Raw genomic sequence first — 21192 nt, 5'->3', positions numbered from 1 at the left:
CTCACTTCACTGTCACTGAAAACTTCTGTCCTCTGCTAATCAGTAGTGTTCTTGTCAGGAAGGAAGAAAAGAGGAAGCACAATAAGGAAGAGGGAAAAGGAACATTTAGGCTAAGAAACTGGAACAGAGCATGTTCTTATCACAGGAGCTTGACTTTATCTTACTGAAACCAGCAAGTTTAAGGCTTATTTTTCATTTAAGATAGTTGTCCAGTTAATTAACTGTGTATATCTGTGTAAAACAAGAACAAATTAATGCAAGTGATGGATGTAAATGCTCTGGGTGGGAGGTTTCAGTTGGGTGTTTTTGCTAAAAAATGATACTCAAGAAAAGTCACAGAAATAAATGAAAAACATGGAAGGGCCTGAAGAAGTTCATACCTCAAGAGTGGTTTTCACCCCTTGGCACTTCTACATGTTTTTGAGAGAGGCAGAGCTTTGGCAGTTGTTCAGACTGACAGTTCTGGCTTCTCTTATTACAGAAAGAACAATTACAACCTGGAGAGGATACAATTTCGCTATCTCTCTGATCCCCATTACAGCTTTGATCCTCTTCAGTATCCTCACTGAGACTAGCTCAGGGTTCAAGGATATTCAAATAGATCACACAGAAGAAACGTTAGCAGATAAGCAGAGCAAGAATCCTTAGCAGATGCACAGAGCACACAACAGATAATAAATATGGTGCTTTGGAAACTCATGCTTTGCACGTGTTTGAACAATGTGTCATTCTGATCCTTCCCATTTCAGAAACGGTACAGCAGAAAAAGGCCAGAGAATTTAACAAAGATTACCAAAGAATAACTAAGCACAACTGAATGGTCGAGGAGTATTGAGAACACAAAAGGTTATCAATGAGTAATAAGCCAAAGATGCATAAAGTGAATAGTTTAGACACTGAGAGTGGCCAGTCTGTCTCAGTGTGAGCACAAAGGCTTATAAAATGAAATTAGCAAGGGCAAGTTTTAAAGAAAATGTGTTTCTTCACAAAATATCCAACTGGGCCAGAAATATGTTTGAAAACTTATTAACTGCCTTGTGCACATTAAAACTTTCCTTAGTCAGAAGGGCCAACTAGACACGCTCATGGGAAAGACATCCTCTGGAAATAATAATTAACTGCGTAGACTCCATCCTTTCCTCAAGAAATCCCTGCAAGACAAATCGGAGGCGGGATCCTACTCTGAACAGCACGCTGACAGCAACACCACGCTGCCCTAATCCGCACCCTTTTGCCAGCCACTTGCTGCTGGTGTCCTTCCCCCACCCGAACCACCGGCCCCGCGGGGACACCGGTCCGGAGCCTGGAGGGACGGGTCACCGGCGTTCGCTCAGTCCAGGGGCGCCGACACAGCTGCACCGAGCACGGCCAGGGAGCGGGGCTGCCGAGGGCGGGCCGAGAGCAGTGCCGGGGGCGGGCCGGGGGCGGGCCGAGGGCAGTGCCGGGGGCGGGCCGAGGGCAGTGCCGGGGGCGGGCCGAGGGCAGTGCCCGCCCATGGCCCCGGCCCCTCCACTGGCGGCGGCCCCGCCCCGGGGCGGTGCTGGCGCACCTCGGGCCCAATGGTGACCGGGGCGGTCCCGGCGGGGCGGGCCGGGGGCGCTGCCCTGGCCAGCCGGCGGCGCCGATTAAACGCTGCCGTGGGGGCGGAGGCGGGAGGAGGCGATGGCGCTGACGGCGGCGAGGCGGCGGCAGGACCTGGACAACGTGAGCGCGGGCGGGAGCGGGACCACGGGGGGCTTGGCTGGGCTAAGCGTGGAGCCGCTGGGAGAGCGCATCGTGTTCCGCGCCATCTCTTCCTTCTGCCTCTTCCTGCTGTTTTCCGTCCTGAGCTCCCCAAGCTTTATCTGCTTCTTCCGGGGGAACCGCCGGCCCGGGCGCCTCCGCTGTGCCCGTTTCGGGAGCGACAAGGAGGAGGAGGAGAAAGAGGAGGAGGTCGCTGGGCCCCGTGTTGCCTGTGCCCGGCCGGGCTTGAGGTGTCCCCGAGGCACTTGGGCCTGGAGTTGTTTTTAATCGAGGTTATTAATCTCTGATCGAGGCTGCTTGTGTAGCTCCTTAATTTTTTCTGGGTTATTTTTCCAGGGACGGATACTGTCAGTGCAGCCTCTGGTTTAGGTGCTGTGCACTGGCATGACCACGGCGTTTTGCTGTTTATTTAGGTGTTTTCCCCGCCCCAGCTAGAAGCCTGCGCGGGCAAGGCTTGCTGGCTGTGGCTTGTTCCTGCCTGCCCTCCTCCTTGTGCTGGGCCGCGGCGGGGATGGTCACATGCTGGAAGCGGATCAGGGAGCCAAGAAACTGAGGCTTTAACCTGTGCTCATGACAACACCAATGCCTAACAGAAGTCTGGTTTTAAGGCATTTTGACTTTTGGCAGCTGTGGTTTTGGCTCAATTAAATGAAACCTGTATTATCTCTGGTTAGGACACTTCAAAGGTTTTTCTTAATGTTAGATTGACTGCATGGGATCATTATTTCCCATGCTTTAATTCCCCTTCTCTCTATGCTCTCTGTAATAATATCTATGCGAGGAGTTTATCATCCAGTGCTTCCTAACGCTAGCTGTGTATCAGGATACAAAGATGAACTATAGCCAGTCTTGCAGAGAGCAGCATGGTCAAATGTGTTCTGATAAAGCTTTGTCTGTGAAGGAGTTCCCTGATCTGTCATGGTAGTATAGAAATGTTGAGTTCATTTGTGCTCATGAGATGAAGGATGTTGTCCGAAGGAGAATTGCTATCTTTGTGGAGGATGTGAACTGTTAGCCCTGTCATTAGTTCTGTGATTGTAGAAACATTGAATGGTTTGGGTTGGAAGGGTCTTTAAAGATCTAGTTCCAACCCCTCCTGGCATGTGCAGGGACACCTTCCAGTAGACCAGGTTGCTCAACGCTCCATCCAGCCTGGCCTTGAACACTTCCAGGAATGGGGCATCCATAGCTTCGCCATTTGTAAGCATCTAGGCCTGCAGTTGGCAGTTAAATGCCACCCTGATGCACGATTCTGTCAGATCTCGGGAGCTATACAGGGTCAGGCCCGGTTAGTACTTGGATGGGAGACCTCCTGGGAATACCGGGGGCTATAGTTTCTAGTCCTAAGGACTTCTCTGACACCATCCAAGCTCGCTTGGCTGTGGCAGATGAACCTTAGGAGTTAAAGAGTGGGGCCATTTCTGTGCACGCTTTGCCTCACCTAAAAAATCCACTGTGCAGGCTGGAAGGGCCCACCCACATGGGGAGAGCCCTTCCCAAATCTTCATTTGTGAAGCCTGGGCATGATGATGATGAGGTCTGCAGTAAAACATCACCTTACCAGCCAGGTATTTTGGCACGAGTCATTTACAGTCAAATAATGGCTAATTAAAAGGTATCAAATGAATGAGGAAGGTCTGTCCACACTCCTCTGTGGTGGGGCAGGTGTAGTGTTTGTGGTTTAAAATAAAACTGATTGTTGGCTGAAATAATCCTTGATGACTAGTTCCTTTGCTGTAGGCAGATGCGGGTAGGTGAAATAACACCGGGGGCCAATCTGCATTATACTCATTAACATGAAGTATAAACCTGTGTCTAATTCCAAAACTTGTTTATCCCTCTCTTCTTGGACTAGTGTCTACAAGAATGCTGTGCCTCATTTGTCTTGAGGCTTATGCTGCTTCCTCCCATGGCAAAGAGAAGTAATAAGTTTAAAAACAGTAAATAGCCCAGTGAATCCTGGCATGTCTCTGTGTAATCAGAAATCTGGAGTGGGATGGGGTCTGCCCTTGTCACGTTGTTCTGGGCTGTGGTTAGTATCACTCAGGAGAAGAGCAGTCAAAACTTGAGTGGAAATCTTGAGTTGCTTTATTGTTTGAAGCAAGCAAGTCATAGCTTGGGACATGACAGGATGCAAAGCAGGAAACTTGGAATGCTTTTGCCATTCATAGTGGCTGTGTATGTTCCACTTCAGATTTATTGGATTACTGTGTCCTGGCCTGGAAGGAGCAGAGATAGCACTGGGGCAAGTTCCCTCTGCCCATACTTAGTTTTATCTTCTACTTAATAAAAGGTACTTCTGAAAACTTACGTAGCCAAAATATCTGAGCTTAGTGTGAAGCCGAAAACCTAGTACTTAGCACCAACATGACAAGTAAGGGCTGCATTCTCTCTATTGTAAGCAGAGAATGTCTTACTCAGCACTTGATAGCATCATCTTCCCTCTGTGAACTAGTTTCCTTCTTGCCTGAGTTCAGTTCAGACTGACGCTGCAGTCATTTAGACAAGTCAGCAGTGTCAGTGGCTGAATCACTCAAAACCATTACTGTTACACTGCAGTTTTTTATTGCCTCTAACTGTAGTTGAACAGGAGTAAGAATAACAAGGTGTTTTGTAGTACCTGTAGAAAATATGTGAGAGAGACATTGTCACTTTTTCTACTTTTTCATATAAATACGCTAATACTTGTGGCATCTCTCAGGATTAATGCTCAGATACTGGTAATACACTTGAAAGCCTAAAGCTCCTGAAGACTCTGTCATACTGGGAGATAGCTTACTGTTGAATTCCTCGGGGACTGTGCTCTAAGATGTGATGAGGGTTTACCTAGAATTTAGGAGCTTGTCTCAAGATATTGACCTAGTGGGGTGGGGTTCCCCCAAAGTTTGATTTGCTAACAGAAGATAGCTAAACCTTTGTACTTTAGAGCATACCTGTAGCTCTTCTTTGCCCTCTCCTTCTGTTCCAGGGTTCCTTGGAAATAACACAGAGTTTGGAAGATGATCCTCTACTGGATGCACCACTCATTTCGTCTCATACATTGCATTCTCATCTGAGGCCAAGATTTCATGCTATCCCAGCAGTTCTCCTTGCCAATTTCCTGTTGCTAATACATGTAAGTTGAAGAAGCATGATTTCCTTAAGAAAACTTGCTGTCTCTATTCTGAATTCTTACCATTCACGTGAGAGAATTCTCTACGGGTTTGCATACATTGTTCTTCCAAAGCAGTGAAGTTCCATTTCCCACTGAATTTTGATAATATATGTGTTACCAGATACTCACTGTCTTCTTGTTCTGTTTGTTTGTTGGTGCTAACATGCCGTGACACATCTTGTTAGAAAGAGAAGCACTTTAAGTGGTACTTTTTCTATGCTGTTGGAAATGTACTTTAAAAATAATATTACTGTTATAGAAGGGCTATACGAGTTTTAGAGGCCAAAGATAATTTTGATGCTATGCCTTCTGAGGCTGAAATTAATTTCAGAGAGAAGAAGGTATTTCTTATGGTAACTAAACAAGTAAAGTTGGACTTATTCATTGGGTGTTGTATGGTAGTGGATGGAGCAATAAAGGAAACCAAATGCAACTTTCTGCTCTCATATCTGGAGGTTAAGGGCAGAAGGCACAGATACTGAACAGTATGCAGGCCTTTGAGGCTGGTAGACAGAAGTAGAAAAATCCCTGCCTAATAGTGAGTTTATCCTTGGTAAGCTGAAGAGGCTTATTGTTGCCTGTGTGTGGCAACCAAACATGAAGAAGGAAGGCTGAAGAGCTCCGGTCCTAAGATCTAACTGAAATGGTCCTTGCATGGTGTAAGGAGGACTTAAAGAGCACAGTTGCCGGTCTCAAACACTGCTAAGGCCGCAGAAGGACTTTGCCATGAGATAAGCACAGAATGGAATAACAGGATGGTGCTAACTCCAGGCTTGGTGGCGATGAGATCTGGTTTGCATATCCTGAGTAATGCATCCAGACAAAACTTCGACTGTGGCAAACAATGTAAAGAATCAACTTCTTGTACACATCTGTAGTCAAACAAAGATCACCCCAAGTTATGGAACAGATGGCATCTGTGACCATCAAAGTCCCTCTTCCCCCTGAATATCCCTCCAGGTATAGCTGGAACTTGGACTGTAAGTTCAGCCACCATGATGGGAACTTGAGATAAGATAAAGGTGGTACTATTGTCCAAGTGTTACCTCAGACATGGGAGGAGGTTAACAAAATTGAGGGACAAGAATGTATTACTCTTTTCTATTTCTTTCTGTCTCTCTACCTAAAATTTTATTTCTGGATAAAATCCATCCTATTAACTTTGGCATGCAGTCTCATTTTCCCCTTAATTAGAGTCGGAGGCATCTCTCAATAACTGGATCTTAACATATGGCTCTTAGGGACATAGCCTACTGGTGGACTTGATGATCTTAAGGATCTTTTGCAACCTAAACGGTTCTATGATTCTATAATGCCACTGACCTGAAGGTAAAGCCAGAGAGTGCACAGGACATGTTTGTATGTGTTGCTAACTATTATAGAACTTTGTTTAGTCTCAAACAAAAAATGCTGTGCCCAGAGCTCGTCAAAACATGCTCTCCGCCATAACTTTAGAAACACATACCAACCTCTAAGGTCTCTCTTTGGGCAGCTATATAAAGCTGTTCAATATGCTCTAGCCTTCTATTTTTAGGAGCAAGTGTTTTGTGGGCCTCGTAGTAGTATCAAGAAATGCACCTCTGTCTGTCAAGTAGATTTAAGAAAGACTTCTACTATTCTCCCAAAATGCCCAGTGGAAACCGTGTATCCAGCCTTCTTTTGTTCCCCTACCAAACAAAACTCTGGTGCTATCCCATATGATGGCACTTGAAGTCTGGTGTTGGTAGTAGAGCAGTAAATATTTTTCTGCTTAGCCTTGGGGCTTTACTATCTGCTACCCTAACTGATGCAGCCAAATGTCAGGATCTTAGGAAACTTCTCCCTGTTCTGACCCTATCTCTTCCTCTCTCCTGAACATGGAGAGAAGTGTGGGGATGGGAAGAGGGAAAACTGCTATCAACACACACTTTTCCAAGTAAAGTCTTGCTGCTGTTGCTGAACCTGCTGCAATGGCCAGTTGGTCCTTAGAGCAAAATGGAGAAGTGTTCTTTTCTTTTGGTGAAATGCAGCATTATAATTGCCACCTAAAGTGGCACTGTCTCTCTCACTGAAAAAATGGATGGGGCAAACAGGCTTATTGGATTTCCTTCCCCTGTGCTTCTGCAAATGTGCACAAATCTTATGGAATGTGGAGATGCCAAGTTAAGTTCTGATGCACAGCCTGCCAAAGGGGCGAGTACTGGGGGGAAGTTAAGCCACCATAGTATTAAACAGTAGTAATGCTGTAATGACTCTCTAAAGAAATTATGTAACTTGGAGTATTTTTTCTCCACCTTCCTGTGTCAAGAAATGGAGTTAAGTAGCAAAATAACTGCTTTGGTGCAGCTGCCTAGTTATATACAATTCTGGAGTGTGTGGTAGGGCTGGGTTTTTGAGAGCCTTTCCTTTTGCCAAGCCTTGCTTTTCTGCAGGCTTCTGGCTGCTATCAGGAGACTGGAGAGCAATGTGAAGTGTACAGGCTAGAAATAATTTCTTTATATTAACCCTGTCTTTCCTTAATCCCTTCTGTGTATGCACATACACAAAACTGAACTTAGGTACTGCTTTTTGTAAGAGTAACTTTTTGTGGGTAGAAATCTACTGTGTGTATTGGACTGCCCTAAAATGTAAGCAAAACATACTTAATAAATATGGCTCTTAATACCAGCTACTTGTTTCCTTTGTATACACTACAGTGTATATAATATAGTAGATTAGTAGAAATGCATTGCTAGGTCATTCCTGCTTGCATCAGTTTAATGTACTGAAATATATTCCTGACTCCTGGAGGGAGCAGAACTAAATGTGCTACTATTGTAAAATGGCAAACCAAACAGTCAATGGACCAAATACAAGATCTGATTTATTCTTAGTTTTATAAGAAAAATAAGTGATAAAATAATAAACAAATGTTTTGTTGATAAACTTTCTTATTTAACTACTTAAACTAGGTACTTAACCCATCTCAAGATAATTTGGTATTTAATTTACAGTTGAAGTTATGGTCCTGTGGATAATGTCATACACACTTCTGTTTTGGTTTGTTTGGGTTTTAATTCTTCCATCTTCTATCCTACCTGTTCCCTATAATGCCTCTTTTAGGTATTGACGAATGTATGAAAATTATTTCTCCTTTTTCATCCTTCCCCAGTTACCTAACTCTGGCCACAACTGGAGGGAACTAAGGGCAGCTTGTATCAAAAGTAATTTAGTGGTTCTGAAAAGTTAATTTCTGTCTAGAGTATTGCTGGAGAAAGTACTAAAATATGAAAAATAAGTTCAAGAGAGTGAAAAGGTCTAAAACTTCTTCATCAGGTGAAGAGGAGGGGCAGGCACTGATCTCTTCTCTGTGGTAACCAGTGACGTGACTGAAGGGAATGACCTAAAGTTGTGTCAGGTGAAGTTTAGGTTGGATATTAGAAAAAGATTCTTCATCCAGACAGTGGCTGAACACTGGAACAGGCTCCCCAGGGCTCCAGGTGGTCACAGCACCAAGCCTGACAGAGTTCAAGAAGCGTTTGGACAATGCTCTCAGGCATATGGTGTGACTCTTGGAAATGGTCCTGTGCAGGACCAGGAGTTGGACTCAATAATCCTTGTTCATTCCTTCCAACTTGGTATATTCTGTGATCCTGTGAAAGGGACTGGTGGAATCTTAGACATTCATAGAATTAAGTATGGAAACAAAGGTAGCAAATGAAAATCAGGTACTTTCCTCCATCTTTAGTTCTGATGTGGTCTTTCTGTCAGTTGAGATGCAGAGCATCTGACACTTTTTAAACCAAGTATTTCAGAGCTGTTAGACTTTTGGAAACTTGAGGCATTTCTTATATTTTTTGTCTCTGGAAGCTCTCGTTTACTTTTGTAATGGTAGGAGTTGTTTTTCTTTATAGTTCTGTTTTGAAAATATTCCTGTTCTGTAGACTGAACCAGGATGAGAAAGTATAATATTTTTGTGTTTGCTAAAAAAACACAGTAGAGAAAGGATTTTCTATGACAAAAACATTCTGTAAGTATTAAGAAGGCCCTGTGTGTGTATATGTACCACGGGTAATGTGCTTTGCTTTTTAGTTGGTCGAAAGATTGCTGATGCTTACTGCTGATGCTGAAAATTTGGATAGAAGTCTAGAAGACAGGAAAAGTTATGGCATAATGACACTAGTCTGAAAGGATAAGTATATATACAATCTGACTGTCAATGTGTCTGGTTATTCTGACATAAGTAAAAAAGGAAAATGAAAAAATCTAATGGCAAATATACTAAAGTACGATTACTACCTGGCAAAGATGCCTACTCAATGTTAATAATTCACTTTTTAAATTCCTATGATGATTCACTTTTCTAATGTCATAACCTGGATATGACATTCAATGGCTGTAGTAAAGGGTTGATCTTCACTTGGCTTCTGTCAATTTAAAGTAACTCAGACTGTACCAATAAGATGGGAGGCTGTCCCACAGAGCAGCATTAAGTGTAACTGAATGAATCTAAAAAGATGTGATTTCTCTTTTGAGGAGTATAAATCGAGTACCCTTTAAATTAAAAAGACATGATAGAGAGGGTTCAGAAATCAAATAAATTCACTATGAAGAAAAGACTTGGGGAACAGTGAAATTGTTTTAGCAGAAATTATGGGAAGAATGATGATTATCAGCTCTGTTCTACTGGAGAGATGTTGCCCTCCTTGGACGGCTATCTTACTATTTATTTAGCTAGTTCTGTCATCAATATGTTCCCAGAAAGACATATAGTAGTTGTAGCAAGTGTCTAATGTTTTATATATTAACTCTAAGAAAATCAATCCAGAAAGTAATGAGTAAACTATATAAGCTTATATATATATATATATATATAAATGTGGACTTAAAGGTTTTATCTCTCTTTCTTTCTCTTCCAGGTTGCTTTTGTTGTTCTAGCATTTTTAGCAGCTATGTTTTGTTCTTACCCCAATCCAAACCAGGATAAGTGCCCTGGAAACTACACTCACCCACTTAAAGTGCAGACTGTCATAATAATTGCAAAAATCATTCTGTGGATTCTGCATGTGTTCTTTGAACGATATGTTCAGCACCACCACAGTCAAGTCAGAGGAAGAGGTTACTTCTCTATATACCGCTCAACAAGGCATCTAAAAAGGTTTCCACTGCTGATACACTCCACAGGTGAACTTGTTTTCATTTCTAAAGCTTTAAACTGTGATGCAATAAAAGACTGAACAGTTTATATGTATTGTATATTATATATTACGAACTTCTAAAACCCTGCCTACAGGCACTTGACAATTATATTTTAGTCAGATGAAGCTCCTGACTGATCTTTCTGTCCTGCCAGATGCACATTGTAAAGAACTCATTGTAGTGGAAAAATGCTCATGAGTGTGAGGTTGAGTAAAACATTTAGTCATTAGTATTTAGTCTTCAGCCATAAAATATTCAGCCAGCAAGCTCTGTGTTTGACTGCTAGTGATCTTGATTTGCATATTCATTTGTCTATTTGGATATGTGGTAAGAGTCCTAGTCCTTCCAGGAAGTGTGCTGCTCTTCTCTTTTCAAGCTCAGCAATTCAAAAAGAAACAGATGAATTGCCTGTTGCTCGAGAGCTGTCTGAAATCAATAAAATAAGCAATTTTTGCATCTTGAGTAGGGCTGTGTGTGGCATACAGCTCTATTTCTGACTGCTTTTTTCTACTTTCTATGGACGAAGGGTGGCGCATGGAAGTGATTTAACTATATATTCTATGTTACATCATGGTCCATTGGAGCTGAAATGTATTGGTGAAATTAGCTGGTGTACCCTTTCTAGAAACTACTTGAACAAATCTAAACCCCATCTAATTTGGGGGAATTTTTCACACAAATAGTGGAAAAGGGAACAGTGATGACTTTTACAGTATTTTTGCCTCTTACAGTCTCACCTTCCTTCTGTAAGATTTCTGAGTAACTGGAGTAGATTATTCTTTTTCACCAGAATTACTAAGTTAAATAGTCCTGTTCTAAATAAAAAACAAGCTTTTTTTTCCACACAGTTGCTAAAAGAGCTAGTCAGCTTGATGAGCATGCAAAACTTCAGGCTCTGGCCACTAGATAGAGCTCTGAAGATGAAGAATTGTTTGGAGCGCAATGACAAAATTGGGCTACAGCAGGGTAATGATATAAAAGAACTGTTTCTGCCTGTTGCAGTGTAATTCAGAATACTTAGCCCTGTTTTCAGTTTTAGATGGAGTCCACTTCTCCCCCACTAGACAAACTCTGGGCAAATGTGAATGTTCAGGTGCAATCTGGCGTGTGCTGTGGAATTTTGGTTATATCTGTGTAGCTTCCTGCCTAGTAATCACTGCTGATACCACTTCCATCCTGACAGTTCAGTTGCCTGATGCAGTATGAAAGAGAATGGTACAGTCCTAGCTACATTAATGGTCTTTATTCAGACACTGGTTACAGCATTTCTGCAGGAAGGAAGAGAACACTTCACACTCAGTATCAGAAAAGAGGGTGTGTAAAGAATGAAAAGTGCTTTTTAAGGTCTGTAACTAATTTTTCTTCTTGACTAATTGCACTCATTTTTTTCAACTTTCAGTGACTTGCAAGCAATAAGATAATAGCTAGGCAGGTGGAAGCCTATGCAAGTATCTCTCTGTGAAAGGAAGGTGGTTAGGGGTTTTTGTTCTGTTAGCCTCATTTAAATATACTTCAAGTCCACCACTTGAAGGAAAACCCTCTCACTTTCAGTTGACTGATGTGACCTCTTAAGAACTGAAAGAATGGGTAAGATGCATAACAGCAACAAAGCTAGAAACTGTTTAAGCCAATGTATACATGTTAGGTACTTCTAGTGTGTTTCTTGTTTTATAAGTCAGAAGAATCTATAGGAAAACTCATCATTCTCTACCATTACAGTCAAATACAGAAATGAAACCTCATTTTGCTGCCAGCAGTTTTAAGCTTGCATCACCTGTGTTAAGGAAATTGGCTTGGAAGGGCAAGTATGGTATGAAATGGAAAAACAGTACTGAAATGTTGCAGCCTAATGCAGATACTGGGGATGAGAAAGTACTAAGTAATTTTCAATAGCTAATAAAATTGTTACACCTGTAAAATATAACATTTGCTTTCTAGGTAATACAGCCCTGCTCTTGATTCTGTCAGTGCAGCATTCCTTTCCGGACCGCAGTAAAGTGTACCTGTATCTTATCCTGGGAGTCCTGGGCCTGGAGCTGATTAGCTCCCTGACATGCTTAGTGATTTACACAGGTGAGAGGCAAGTTTTGCTTTCTTGAGTGAGACTCACTATAGCTGGTACTCAACTGTTATATTTGCCCACAGAATAGTTAAGTTGGGGTAACCCTAAGACATTTAACTGCCATTATAAATACAGAATGATGGTGTGCTTGTAGAAGTAAGGCAAATTCAAAACAAATGGGAAGGTTGTCAGGCTTGATTTGGTTCCAAATGCTGCTAAATGAAAGCTCCATGTTATCTCAAAGCTGTTAATACAGTGAAGTGGCAATAAATGGCTAATTGTTTCAAACAGTCCTGTGATCAGGTTTGTCTGTTTATCAATGTTTCTCAAATGCAGGCATGAAAGCTGTGAAGCAGTAAGAGCAGCTGGCTTTGTCAGAATTGCTTCTGGGATTTATGTGTGGGACTTGCATACCTGACAGTGTGATTATGCCTTATCCAGCCTCTTCCTCTTTCTCTGGTTCTGTCCCAAAGGCTTCAGTTCTTATTCGTCACTAAAATGGAAGATTACTTCAAACGAATGTTTAAAAAAATACAGCTGTGGAAAGCTGTGATTGTACTAAAATAAGATACTGGTTCATAAGACTGCGACTTGCTTTGTGCTAACACTCCAAACCTAACACCTAAAACCTACACCAAAACTAAAGCAAGTAACCTTACAAACCAACAAAGACTTGAATAATGTCTTTCCATTAAATCATTGCAAAACTATCTGAAATGTTGGTAAATCAATGCTTGAAAGAAAACTTCAGTATGTTCATGGTAGTGTAAGAGCACACAGAGAAACACTGCTGAGTAGCTTGCTCATCTAGGAAATAAAATCTATTCTTGACTCTCCTGCAACAGCAACAAAAATGCACCAAGAATGAAGGTCCCAGCTCTAAACTATGTCCTCCTCTTACAGCTCTGCAGAGGCCTGAATGCTGTAGGCTTGTCAGGCTTTCCCCTCAATGGGCCAGCATTGCTAAAGTAGACCAATGTCCCTGAAGGAACAAAGGCAAGGATAAGACAACAGAAGCATGGCAGTCTTAGAAAACTATTCCAAGAATGCTGGCGATCATCCCTGCTTTGCATACGCATACTTACTTTCCTGGGAAACTCAGGAAATAAGAGATAAAATTGTAAAACTTTAATAGAACATCAGGAATTCCAGTGAAATGCTATTTCTAGCCCTGAGGCCTGGAGCTCAAAGAGCTGCATTGTGTGTCTCTTACCTTGGCTGAAAAGGATAAGAAAGTGCTAGAAAGTTATCCTTCACAGCAGTAAAATCTAAGCCTGGACTGCTGTAAGAACTGTTAAACTATCTGTTTATTTGTCACCAAAAGAGTTTTGTTTCCTAATTTGTACTCTACCAATTCCTGTGATCCTCAAATTCATTAACCAATGTATACAAGGAAGTTGTGGGGTGCATTGTTTTGTTTTTTAGCTGAAGGAGGCTTGAAGGGTCCAGTGAATCCTGGAACGAAGGGGAAGAAGGGGCTGAGCTGCATTGCTGGGAAGGACAAAGGCACTGTCTTTTAGCGACAGCTACCTTATCTCCTGAACAGTGCCAAAACAACAGTCTAAGATTCATTCTCTAAAGCTTGGTATATAAAGCTATTGTTAATTTTTGTGTAATTTAACACTTGCCTCAAGCTGAGGAAGATCTAGTCATCCTAGGATGCCTTTTCCAGTGGATAATGTAACTTGTTTTTTGTTTTCCATCGCAATGCTTGAGGTAAGCTAAGCTTATCTGCCTTTTGTGTAGTGGTGGTTTTTAAGGTTTTAATATCAAACTAAAGCTGTATTGAAGCAAAACAAATGTTTGGCCAATTTTGAAAATACCCTGAGAATCTGTAGTAGTAGTGACATTCAGATGGGTTTTTTCCTCTCTCGAGCAGAGCAGATTGTGACTGGATGGAAGCGTGAAGTTTTTTTAGTAGGACAGTTTTAAGTGCAGCCCTCTGCTTAGGTTTAGGTTTACCCTCTTCAAGGCAAGCACTTAGCAGATACCACTTACTATTAAGATAGTATCGGCTAATGTAGCTGAGCAACAATGGGGAGATAAGGTAAATTTACACTAAAAACTAATGATCCACCCATTTTTTGTGTTAGTATGTTACCCCTAAAGATTGGGGAGCAGGTAGTACTAGTCCATACGTTGTTTCTTCACAGTGAAATAATTATTTGCTGACTAGGAGAATGAGACATAAATGCTTATCTGCACAAGGTTCATGTACCTGACTTACTTTCTTTTAAATATTACTGTCTCACAAATCAGGAATACCTAATGGTAATTCTAGGTATTTCCTCTTGCTTGTTGGGGCTATTATAGGAACTGTATGATACCCAATGTCCTGTGTAGTATACTGCCTTTCTTAAAATTATCTCTCTATGCAGCAGTGTGTGTGTATAGAGCTGTAGGATGCAGAGGCAGGGACTCAGAAATCTGCAGGGAATTGCTGTGATTGACCTATAACAGACTTGACATATGAATTGCTCAAGTAAGGTAAAAGTGCACAGAATGAAGTATGATACAGACAGCTCTAAATATCAGCTTACTATTCTGAGTTTTTTACTGCTAGGATAGGGAGTCAAACTTTCAGAGATTTACTAAATATATGCATTTAATTACTTTCTCACATACTTCTAATATCACTTGAATAAAAGACCAACATTCCCACAAACAACACATGTTGAGAATTCCACATCCATTCCTTTGTGGTTTTATTTGTAGAGAAATGCCATCATAGAAATAACTAACCTTTGAGCCTAACTCGTAGTTAACCTCTGGAGGGTCTTAGCATTGTTTAAGCAGGGTGGCCTGTAGTAAACCCCATCATAGTACTGACTTGTAAGGACAGTCCTCCTCTGCTGCAGTAGTGTGGATTTCTCACAAGAGCTGGACTGTAATGTTTTTAGTGGCATTAGATATATTGCTTCACAAGTGGCCCTAACTGCAGAGTCTTGAAAGCATGCTCTGGATATTTTGATATTTTTTCTGAATAAGGGTCTGATATTGAATGATTTTAAATATTTTCAGCTTCCTCTCCAAAATCATGCAGAGGGTGCCTTCAACTTTTCCCACCCATCCCCATTCCACATCTATTAAATTTAGTCTTAAACTTTGTTCACAGGTGCCCAGGAGTAACTTATGGTTTTGGTAGCCAACACTGCAAGGTTCACAATGAGGAGCTGGTCATAGAGCTACTCTGGTTTGAATACTTGATGACTTTCAGTAGCAAGTCTGCCCTACTTTGAGCAGACAGTTGAGCTGCTGTTTCATTGCAGGTTGTCTAGTTAAACCACTATTTATTGAAGAGCTTAAGCCAGAAGTTCTGACCTAGGTACAAGTAACAAAACTTCTTAGAATGTTTTTTATGGTATGTTGCTTAATTTAAGGCCTGAATTTGGAGGCTGAATCTCAGTACTTTCTAAAAGGCAAATAAGGTTTCACTCCTTTAGGTAACAGATTAAACTTTGCAGATATTAAGTAGTATGTTCAAGCTTCCCCATTCAGGTCTTCACTGTGGTCTTTTAAGCAGCAGGACTGAGGGGAATAAAAAAAAGCAAACCAACAATTAAACCACCTCAGCAAACTATCACTAACTTATAATCAAAGCCATTCCACAGATGAGTAGAAATAGATTCTGCTTTTGCTTTCTCTCTTCCCCACTGCTCAAATTCCTTTATTGTCTTTCCATCTCCTACCCTAAGGTAATCTTAGAATCATCTGTTACAGATTTTTATAACTTAAAATCTAGTGATAAAGATTTTTTTGTTGGTTGCTTTCCAACTAATTTGTACAGCTTTGTTGCAGTGAAAATAAGCAACTTCAATCGTGCCAAGCCAAGACCTGACATAATTGAAGAAGAAAAGATGTATGCTTACCCTAGTCATATTACCTCAGAAATTGGATTCAGGTAAGATTTTCTCTATTACTTTTGTGCTGTGTTCAGACATGGTATATAGGTAACACGAATGTGCTTGCATTACTTCCTGTAGGGTTACATAGAATCTTAAATCTCTCAACTAAGTCAGAGGTGGCAGTAACAGTTCTGAATGAAACTGTATGTTTGAGGCTGCCATTTTGGATACACAGATGAGATGCAGCATAGTCTTGTACTTTCTATGTAGTAATGTCAATTTACTAGGATATAGAAATCCTCAAAGATAAGGATGGAGGTGATTTGACTATTTAGGGCTGGTTGCATGAATCTTTCATAACTGTGCTTAATCTCATTTAGTTAATTTTATATAGGAGTTTGAGGGAAGATAAACTGTTGTCTTACACTCTTTGACTTAAAGTATGCCTGCAGAAGCCTAACTGCTTCAACCAGTTTTTTCAGGGAAGGAAGTATGTTGTGGTCAGTAAATAGACAAAGAAGAAAACTTTGCAGCTCTGTTCTGTGCCAGCAGTTGGACATGAGATTCTAGCAATGGATTTGGAATGTATTTTGAATTTGGGAAGGAATTTTAAAGGTGCAGAGGGCACGTAAGGGGTAAGTAAGGTCACAGTGAGACAGGGAAGCTATCCAGCAGTAACTGAAGCTGTCTTAAGCACTGAGACTTATTTTTTGTTTATACTTTGTGTACCTTTCAAACTGCTTAAACGGCTTCCAGTTGCTGAAATCAGTCTGGTATGACTTAAGAAAAACTAGTAACTGAAATTAATATGGATTTCCATATAAGAATTTAATTAGAAATTTTCTAATATACGACTTGCTTCTGTGTGTGGTGCCTTGGTGAAAAGCTGAAGTGCAGAGATGACTAATACTTTGGCATTTCCCCTAGTGTCAAATGCAGCATGCATATGCTTTTATGAAACTTGGAAGTAGATGTCCAGGATGCAGGAAGGATTTAGGGTTGTCTTGAATTTTGATACCATGTCTGATATAAACACCATGGTGATTGCATGGTGGATCTCATTCCTTTCTCATTCAGCTTCTCCCCTGAGACATTCTCAAGTGCCCAGGGAATGAGTCTGCAACAATGACCAGCTGAGGAAAAGACTCTGATTATTTTTGATTAAAGAATGCAAACTTCCTGTGAGAACTGATTGAAAAAATGTTATTTTAATTTAGCTCCATACAACTCTGACTCTCTTTCCCTTGAGAGTTAAGGTCTATTGAAAAGTGAATCCTGTCAGCCCTTCAGTTGACCTTGTTAGAAGAATGTTTTTTGAGTATCATGACCTCTGCAACCTAAGCTACTACCAAGACATCTTCTGGAGCTCTAAGTTGGTAGTCTGTATTTCTGGTTAAGGTTGCAACCTTTCTGTTTACAAAACTTGTGTTCTTTATTTTTTCCACTTTAACTACAGTAGGTTTTTAATTTGATCTAAGCTTTTATCCTCTCTAGGTATCTTCATCAGCACTTTCTAGAACTATGAAACGAGTGTTGTTCCTCCACAAAATGCTGTAAGGCTGAGGAGCAACTTTTTAAGATCTAAGATGTTCACAAGTGTACTAAGAAGGCAGATTTCCAAGTCAGCTAGGAAGAAATAATGTGTAAGGGAAGAGTAGAATACACTCAAGTATTGCTGTATTCTTAAAAATTCCTAATTAGGTTTGGTGTGATCAAAAATTCTGTATTTTTATAGACTTTTTTGCTCAATTAACTTGGCCTTACTTAAATGTTGCAGTGTTACTATCCGAATTAAAATGAGGGATATCTGAAAGCTGGTGTGGTAGCTGTGGCTTTAGTTTTAGCTAGGCCTCAGCTTAGTAGACCCTGAAAATGCTGCGTAGATTAGAGGGGACAAGCATCACTTGACTTAAGCAACCAAAGAGATATTTCATATCATCTGACATCACAGCAAGTATAAAAACAGGTGTAGGAGAGACTTTAGCCAGTCCCCTTTGTCGCTGATGCTGAGTGAAAATGTTATCACCATGCCAGTAGTGTTGGACCTTGTCGCCACTTCACAGCTGTTTAGTTCGGGAAGGAAACATTTTCTTTTGTCATTGGTTTTCCACCTATTTTGCTGGGCATCCCTTGTGGGGAGTCTGGCTGGGGTGCTTTTGTGGGCTGAGGTGGTGTCAGTCTGTGTTTTTTGAGTGGGCGACTTGGTGGTTGTTGTTTTTTCCACATTTGTGTATATATGTGTTATATCATATTCTGTTTTTAGTTATCTCTCTTTTGTATAAAAATAAGAAACTTCCCCTTTGGGGTTTTGGTTTTTTTCCCCTCCTCTTTTTTTTTTTCCCTCTGTCCTTTTCCCTTGGTGAGGCAGGGGGTGGATTATCTCTCTGTGTGTTGGGCAGTTGGCATTTTGCCAGCTCAACCTGACACAGCTGGACATATTTTAAAGGAAAGGGTAGCTGTACACAAGGTTGTAGATCTGAAATAGCACAACTTTTGGTACTGATGCTCTTATGGTAGGTGATATATCCCTGTATATGGTAGCATGTCAGATGTGTTACTTCAGGTTAATCAAGAGATTTGTCTGAAACAGCTTATGATTCTCCACAATTGAACAATAATACTATGCCTGCTTAAAATACGCTTCCCAATGTATGTGGGAAAGGTTCCCTGATGCTTAGGACAATTCCAGCATGTTGTCTGTCTCAGTTTCTTAAACAGTAAGAATCCTCACTCTGTAACTGTCTAGCAGGAAATATGGAACTTGGTTATGTATACACAGCATGAAGTTTAGCCAGACTTTCTCCTCTTGCCTTCTCATACAAAATGAAGGTGAAACATAAAGGTGTTGTAGATTTCCTCTTCCCTCAAAAGTTAGTTGATCTTGGCACAAGTAAAATGGAAAGAAACAACTTGTTTAAGTATATGTTAATTAGTTCAGACATTTCACATGATAGAAAGCTGCTTTCACTTATTGAAACCCATATTCACTTTTGTTTCTTCAAGGGAAAATTCAAGTTTAGAAGAGATAGTTGAGAAGCAAGGAGATGTAATAGAGTATCTTCAGCGACACAATGCACTGCTCAGCAAGAGACTGTTGGCACTAACATCTCAGCAAATCAAAACTTAACAGCATTTGGAAAACTGCTCCTAGAGCTCTCAAGGGAACATGAGGTAATGTAATATCCAGACTGATTTGTACAGATGACTCTTCGTCAGTGGTCTTTCACATTTTGTAATGGAAGTTCACCTGGAAGGATAAGCTCTGCATACACTATAACCCTATTACAACTGGATGCTCTCTGTCACTTCTGGAAAAAAGGTCTGCAGCTTCAACAGTTTTTAATTCCTCTTAAGTTAAAGCTGGACCTGAGTTAATGGTTCAACATTGCTCAATCGTTGCTATTATTTTGTGTGGCTGTAACCTTTAAGCTTCAAGCTACCAAAATATTTTACATTTCTAGAACACAAATTTGTTCTCCTGAAAAATCTGACTTTGCAAGGGATATCTTTTCAGTTTCTATTACCGAAGCTGGGACTAGATGTATGCTGTCACTGATACCCATTACTTCTATTGATAGAGGTGGTGTACTTCACTAATATGGTACAGATACTTTTTTCCTGCATCTGTCTCCTTTTCTCCTTTGCCAAGAAAGTGAGGAAATTTGGTATCCAATTTAGGATTTTAAAAAAGTAGAGAGTGCCCTAAAACTGCCAATCTTTCATATAAGTGTGTGGTACAAAAAAATGTCATGATAAGCAATCTGAGCAGTTGTTCAGAATTCTGGCTTTAAAACTCTAAGGGGGATCTTCAGGGCTGATGACTTTCCCATTACAAGGAGTTTGTGTCAGCTAATAAGATTCTTCTCTGCTGACTGAACTAACTTTAATACAAAAATATTTCAGAGTACTTTTCCATTGACCTAGCAGCGATTTGTGGTGAATGGGTTTAATGATTCTGTCAAAGATGCCTAAGTTAACACATACTTGCTCTATACTTTGGCTCTTAAAAAACCCCCAGCATCTTAATTCAAAAGCTAACATGATATATGTGGGGAGGTGAAAAGCAGCACAAGATAGGTCTTTTAGAACTTAAAAAAACAAGAATTTTTGGTTTTAATTTATGGTGAATGAAGGCTGATGAAAGAAACATTTTGTCCTGAGTACTACTTTGTCTACCAATGTAGACCAAGAATTTTAGAAGTCAATACCTCTGTGGGGATAGGGTAATCACTAATCAAAACTGGGAAGAAGACTCTTGAGGAGTGGTCTTATAGTTGAATATAGGAAAAGAAAATGAATTCATCCTCCTTTAGTCTTGGGGTACAACTTAAGAAATAATTAAACTGTATAGTGTGCAACAATTCTTGGTCTTGTCTCATTCAAAGGAAAACAGTAAATGGTGGAGGTTTTGCTGCTCTCCAACACTAGATTGTTCTCCTTAACTGTTGTTTGTTGAAAATGCAGCCAAGATTTTATAGTATACATGTAAGGAATAAAAATGTTTAGTTTTAGAACTCGAGTTTTGATGTGATTGTGTTTATCAATTTATATAATTTGTATTAAAAGCAGTAAAATCTGACTGTGAAGTTCATGCACAATAAATGCAACCAAGGAAGAGTGTGAATTCTGTCATTTCTAAGCTCATGTACATCTGGTTCCAACAGGCCATCTGTGCAGACTTTTCTGTTACACTGAAGTAACACAGCAGTGTGTACACTTAAAACTATCAAAAACTAGCCAAACAAGGATAGCTGTGCACTTGTTTTGAAGCCTTGCATTTAGTTTTATTCTTCTTCCTGGGTCATGGTTTTTTCCATCATGCTTCAGATTTTTCCCTTCTACTTATGTTTTTCTCCAACATAGACTACACAGTGTAGTGGAACAACTTCACTGTATTTTGAGGTCATTGCTTAAATCTTCCTCCTCTCTTCCTTGACTGCTTAAGTTAAAACTTGGATTAACCAGTCGTGTCATGCTCTGTGGAACATGGTAACTGGAAAGCAAAGTGTAGGGTGCTGTGTGTTAACATCTGCCCTTTAATTGTTGCTTTTCATAAGTACACAAATGATAACTCTTAACAACCACCCACCTCTTATGCCAATTTTATATCTTTATCATAACCCCAACAGTGTCTTGTTGTCTTAGTATCTTTAAGCTTTTTCTTTGACGTGGGGGAAAAAGGCTCTTCACATTTGTATGGGCTAAAAATAGGAGCTGGTGCTCTTTACTGC

The 21192-nt window shown here is 40.6% G+C and overlaps 1 protein-coding gene across 2 annotated transcripts; it reads left to right on the top strand.

The window, feature by feature from the left end:
- Positions 1-1594: 1594 nt before the first annotated feature.
- On the top strand, positions 1595-20576 carry TMEM192 (transmembrane protein 192). Of its 2 annotated transcripts, none has more exons than XM_071556198.1 (6): positions 1595-1704; positions 4712-4858; positions 9775-10039; positions 12002-12127; positions 15915-16017; positions 18965-20576. In XM_071556198.1, exons 1-6 carry the CDS (start codon positions 1663-1665, stop codon positions 19086-19088), a joined length of 807 nt encoding a protein of 268 aa, XP_071412299.1. In that variant the 5' UTR covers positions 1595-1662; the 3' UTR covers positions 19089-20576. The 2 variants fall into 2 exon arrangements, with proteins under 2 accessions (XP_071412299.1, XP_071412298.1); XM_071556197.1 differs by having other exon boundaries at positions 1598-1704; positions 11993-12127.
- Positions 20577-21192: the final 616 nt, after the last annotated feature.

Source organism: Pithys albifrons, chromosome 5 (genome assembly GCF_047495875.1).
Source record: "Pithys albifrons albifrons isolate INPA30051 chromosome 5, PitAlb_v1, whole genome shotgun sequence".
In the NCBI taxonomy this organism is placed as follows: Eukaryota; Metazoa; Chordata; class Aves; order Passeriformes; family Thamnophilidae; genus Pithys; species Pithys albifrons.
The sequence above is the reverse complement of the archived record's forward strand: the minus strand, read 5'-3'. Positions and strand labels throughout refer to the sequence as shown.

Bases quoted from the DNA above. Each gene is read 5' to 3' on its own strand.
- TMEM192 (XM_071556197.1), top strand. From the start codon at position 1,663: ATGGCGCTGACGGCGGCGAGGCGGCGGCAGGACCTGGACAAC. The intron at 1,705-4,711 runs GTGAGCGCGGGC...CTTCTGTTCCAG, and splicing joins GGCGGCAGGACCTGGACAAC to GGTTCCTTGGAAATAACACA. The intron at 12,128-15,914 runs GTGAGAGGCAAG...GCTTTGTTGCAG, and splicing joins ATGCTTAGTGATTTACACAG to TGAAAATAAGCAACTTCAAT.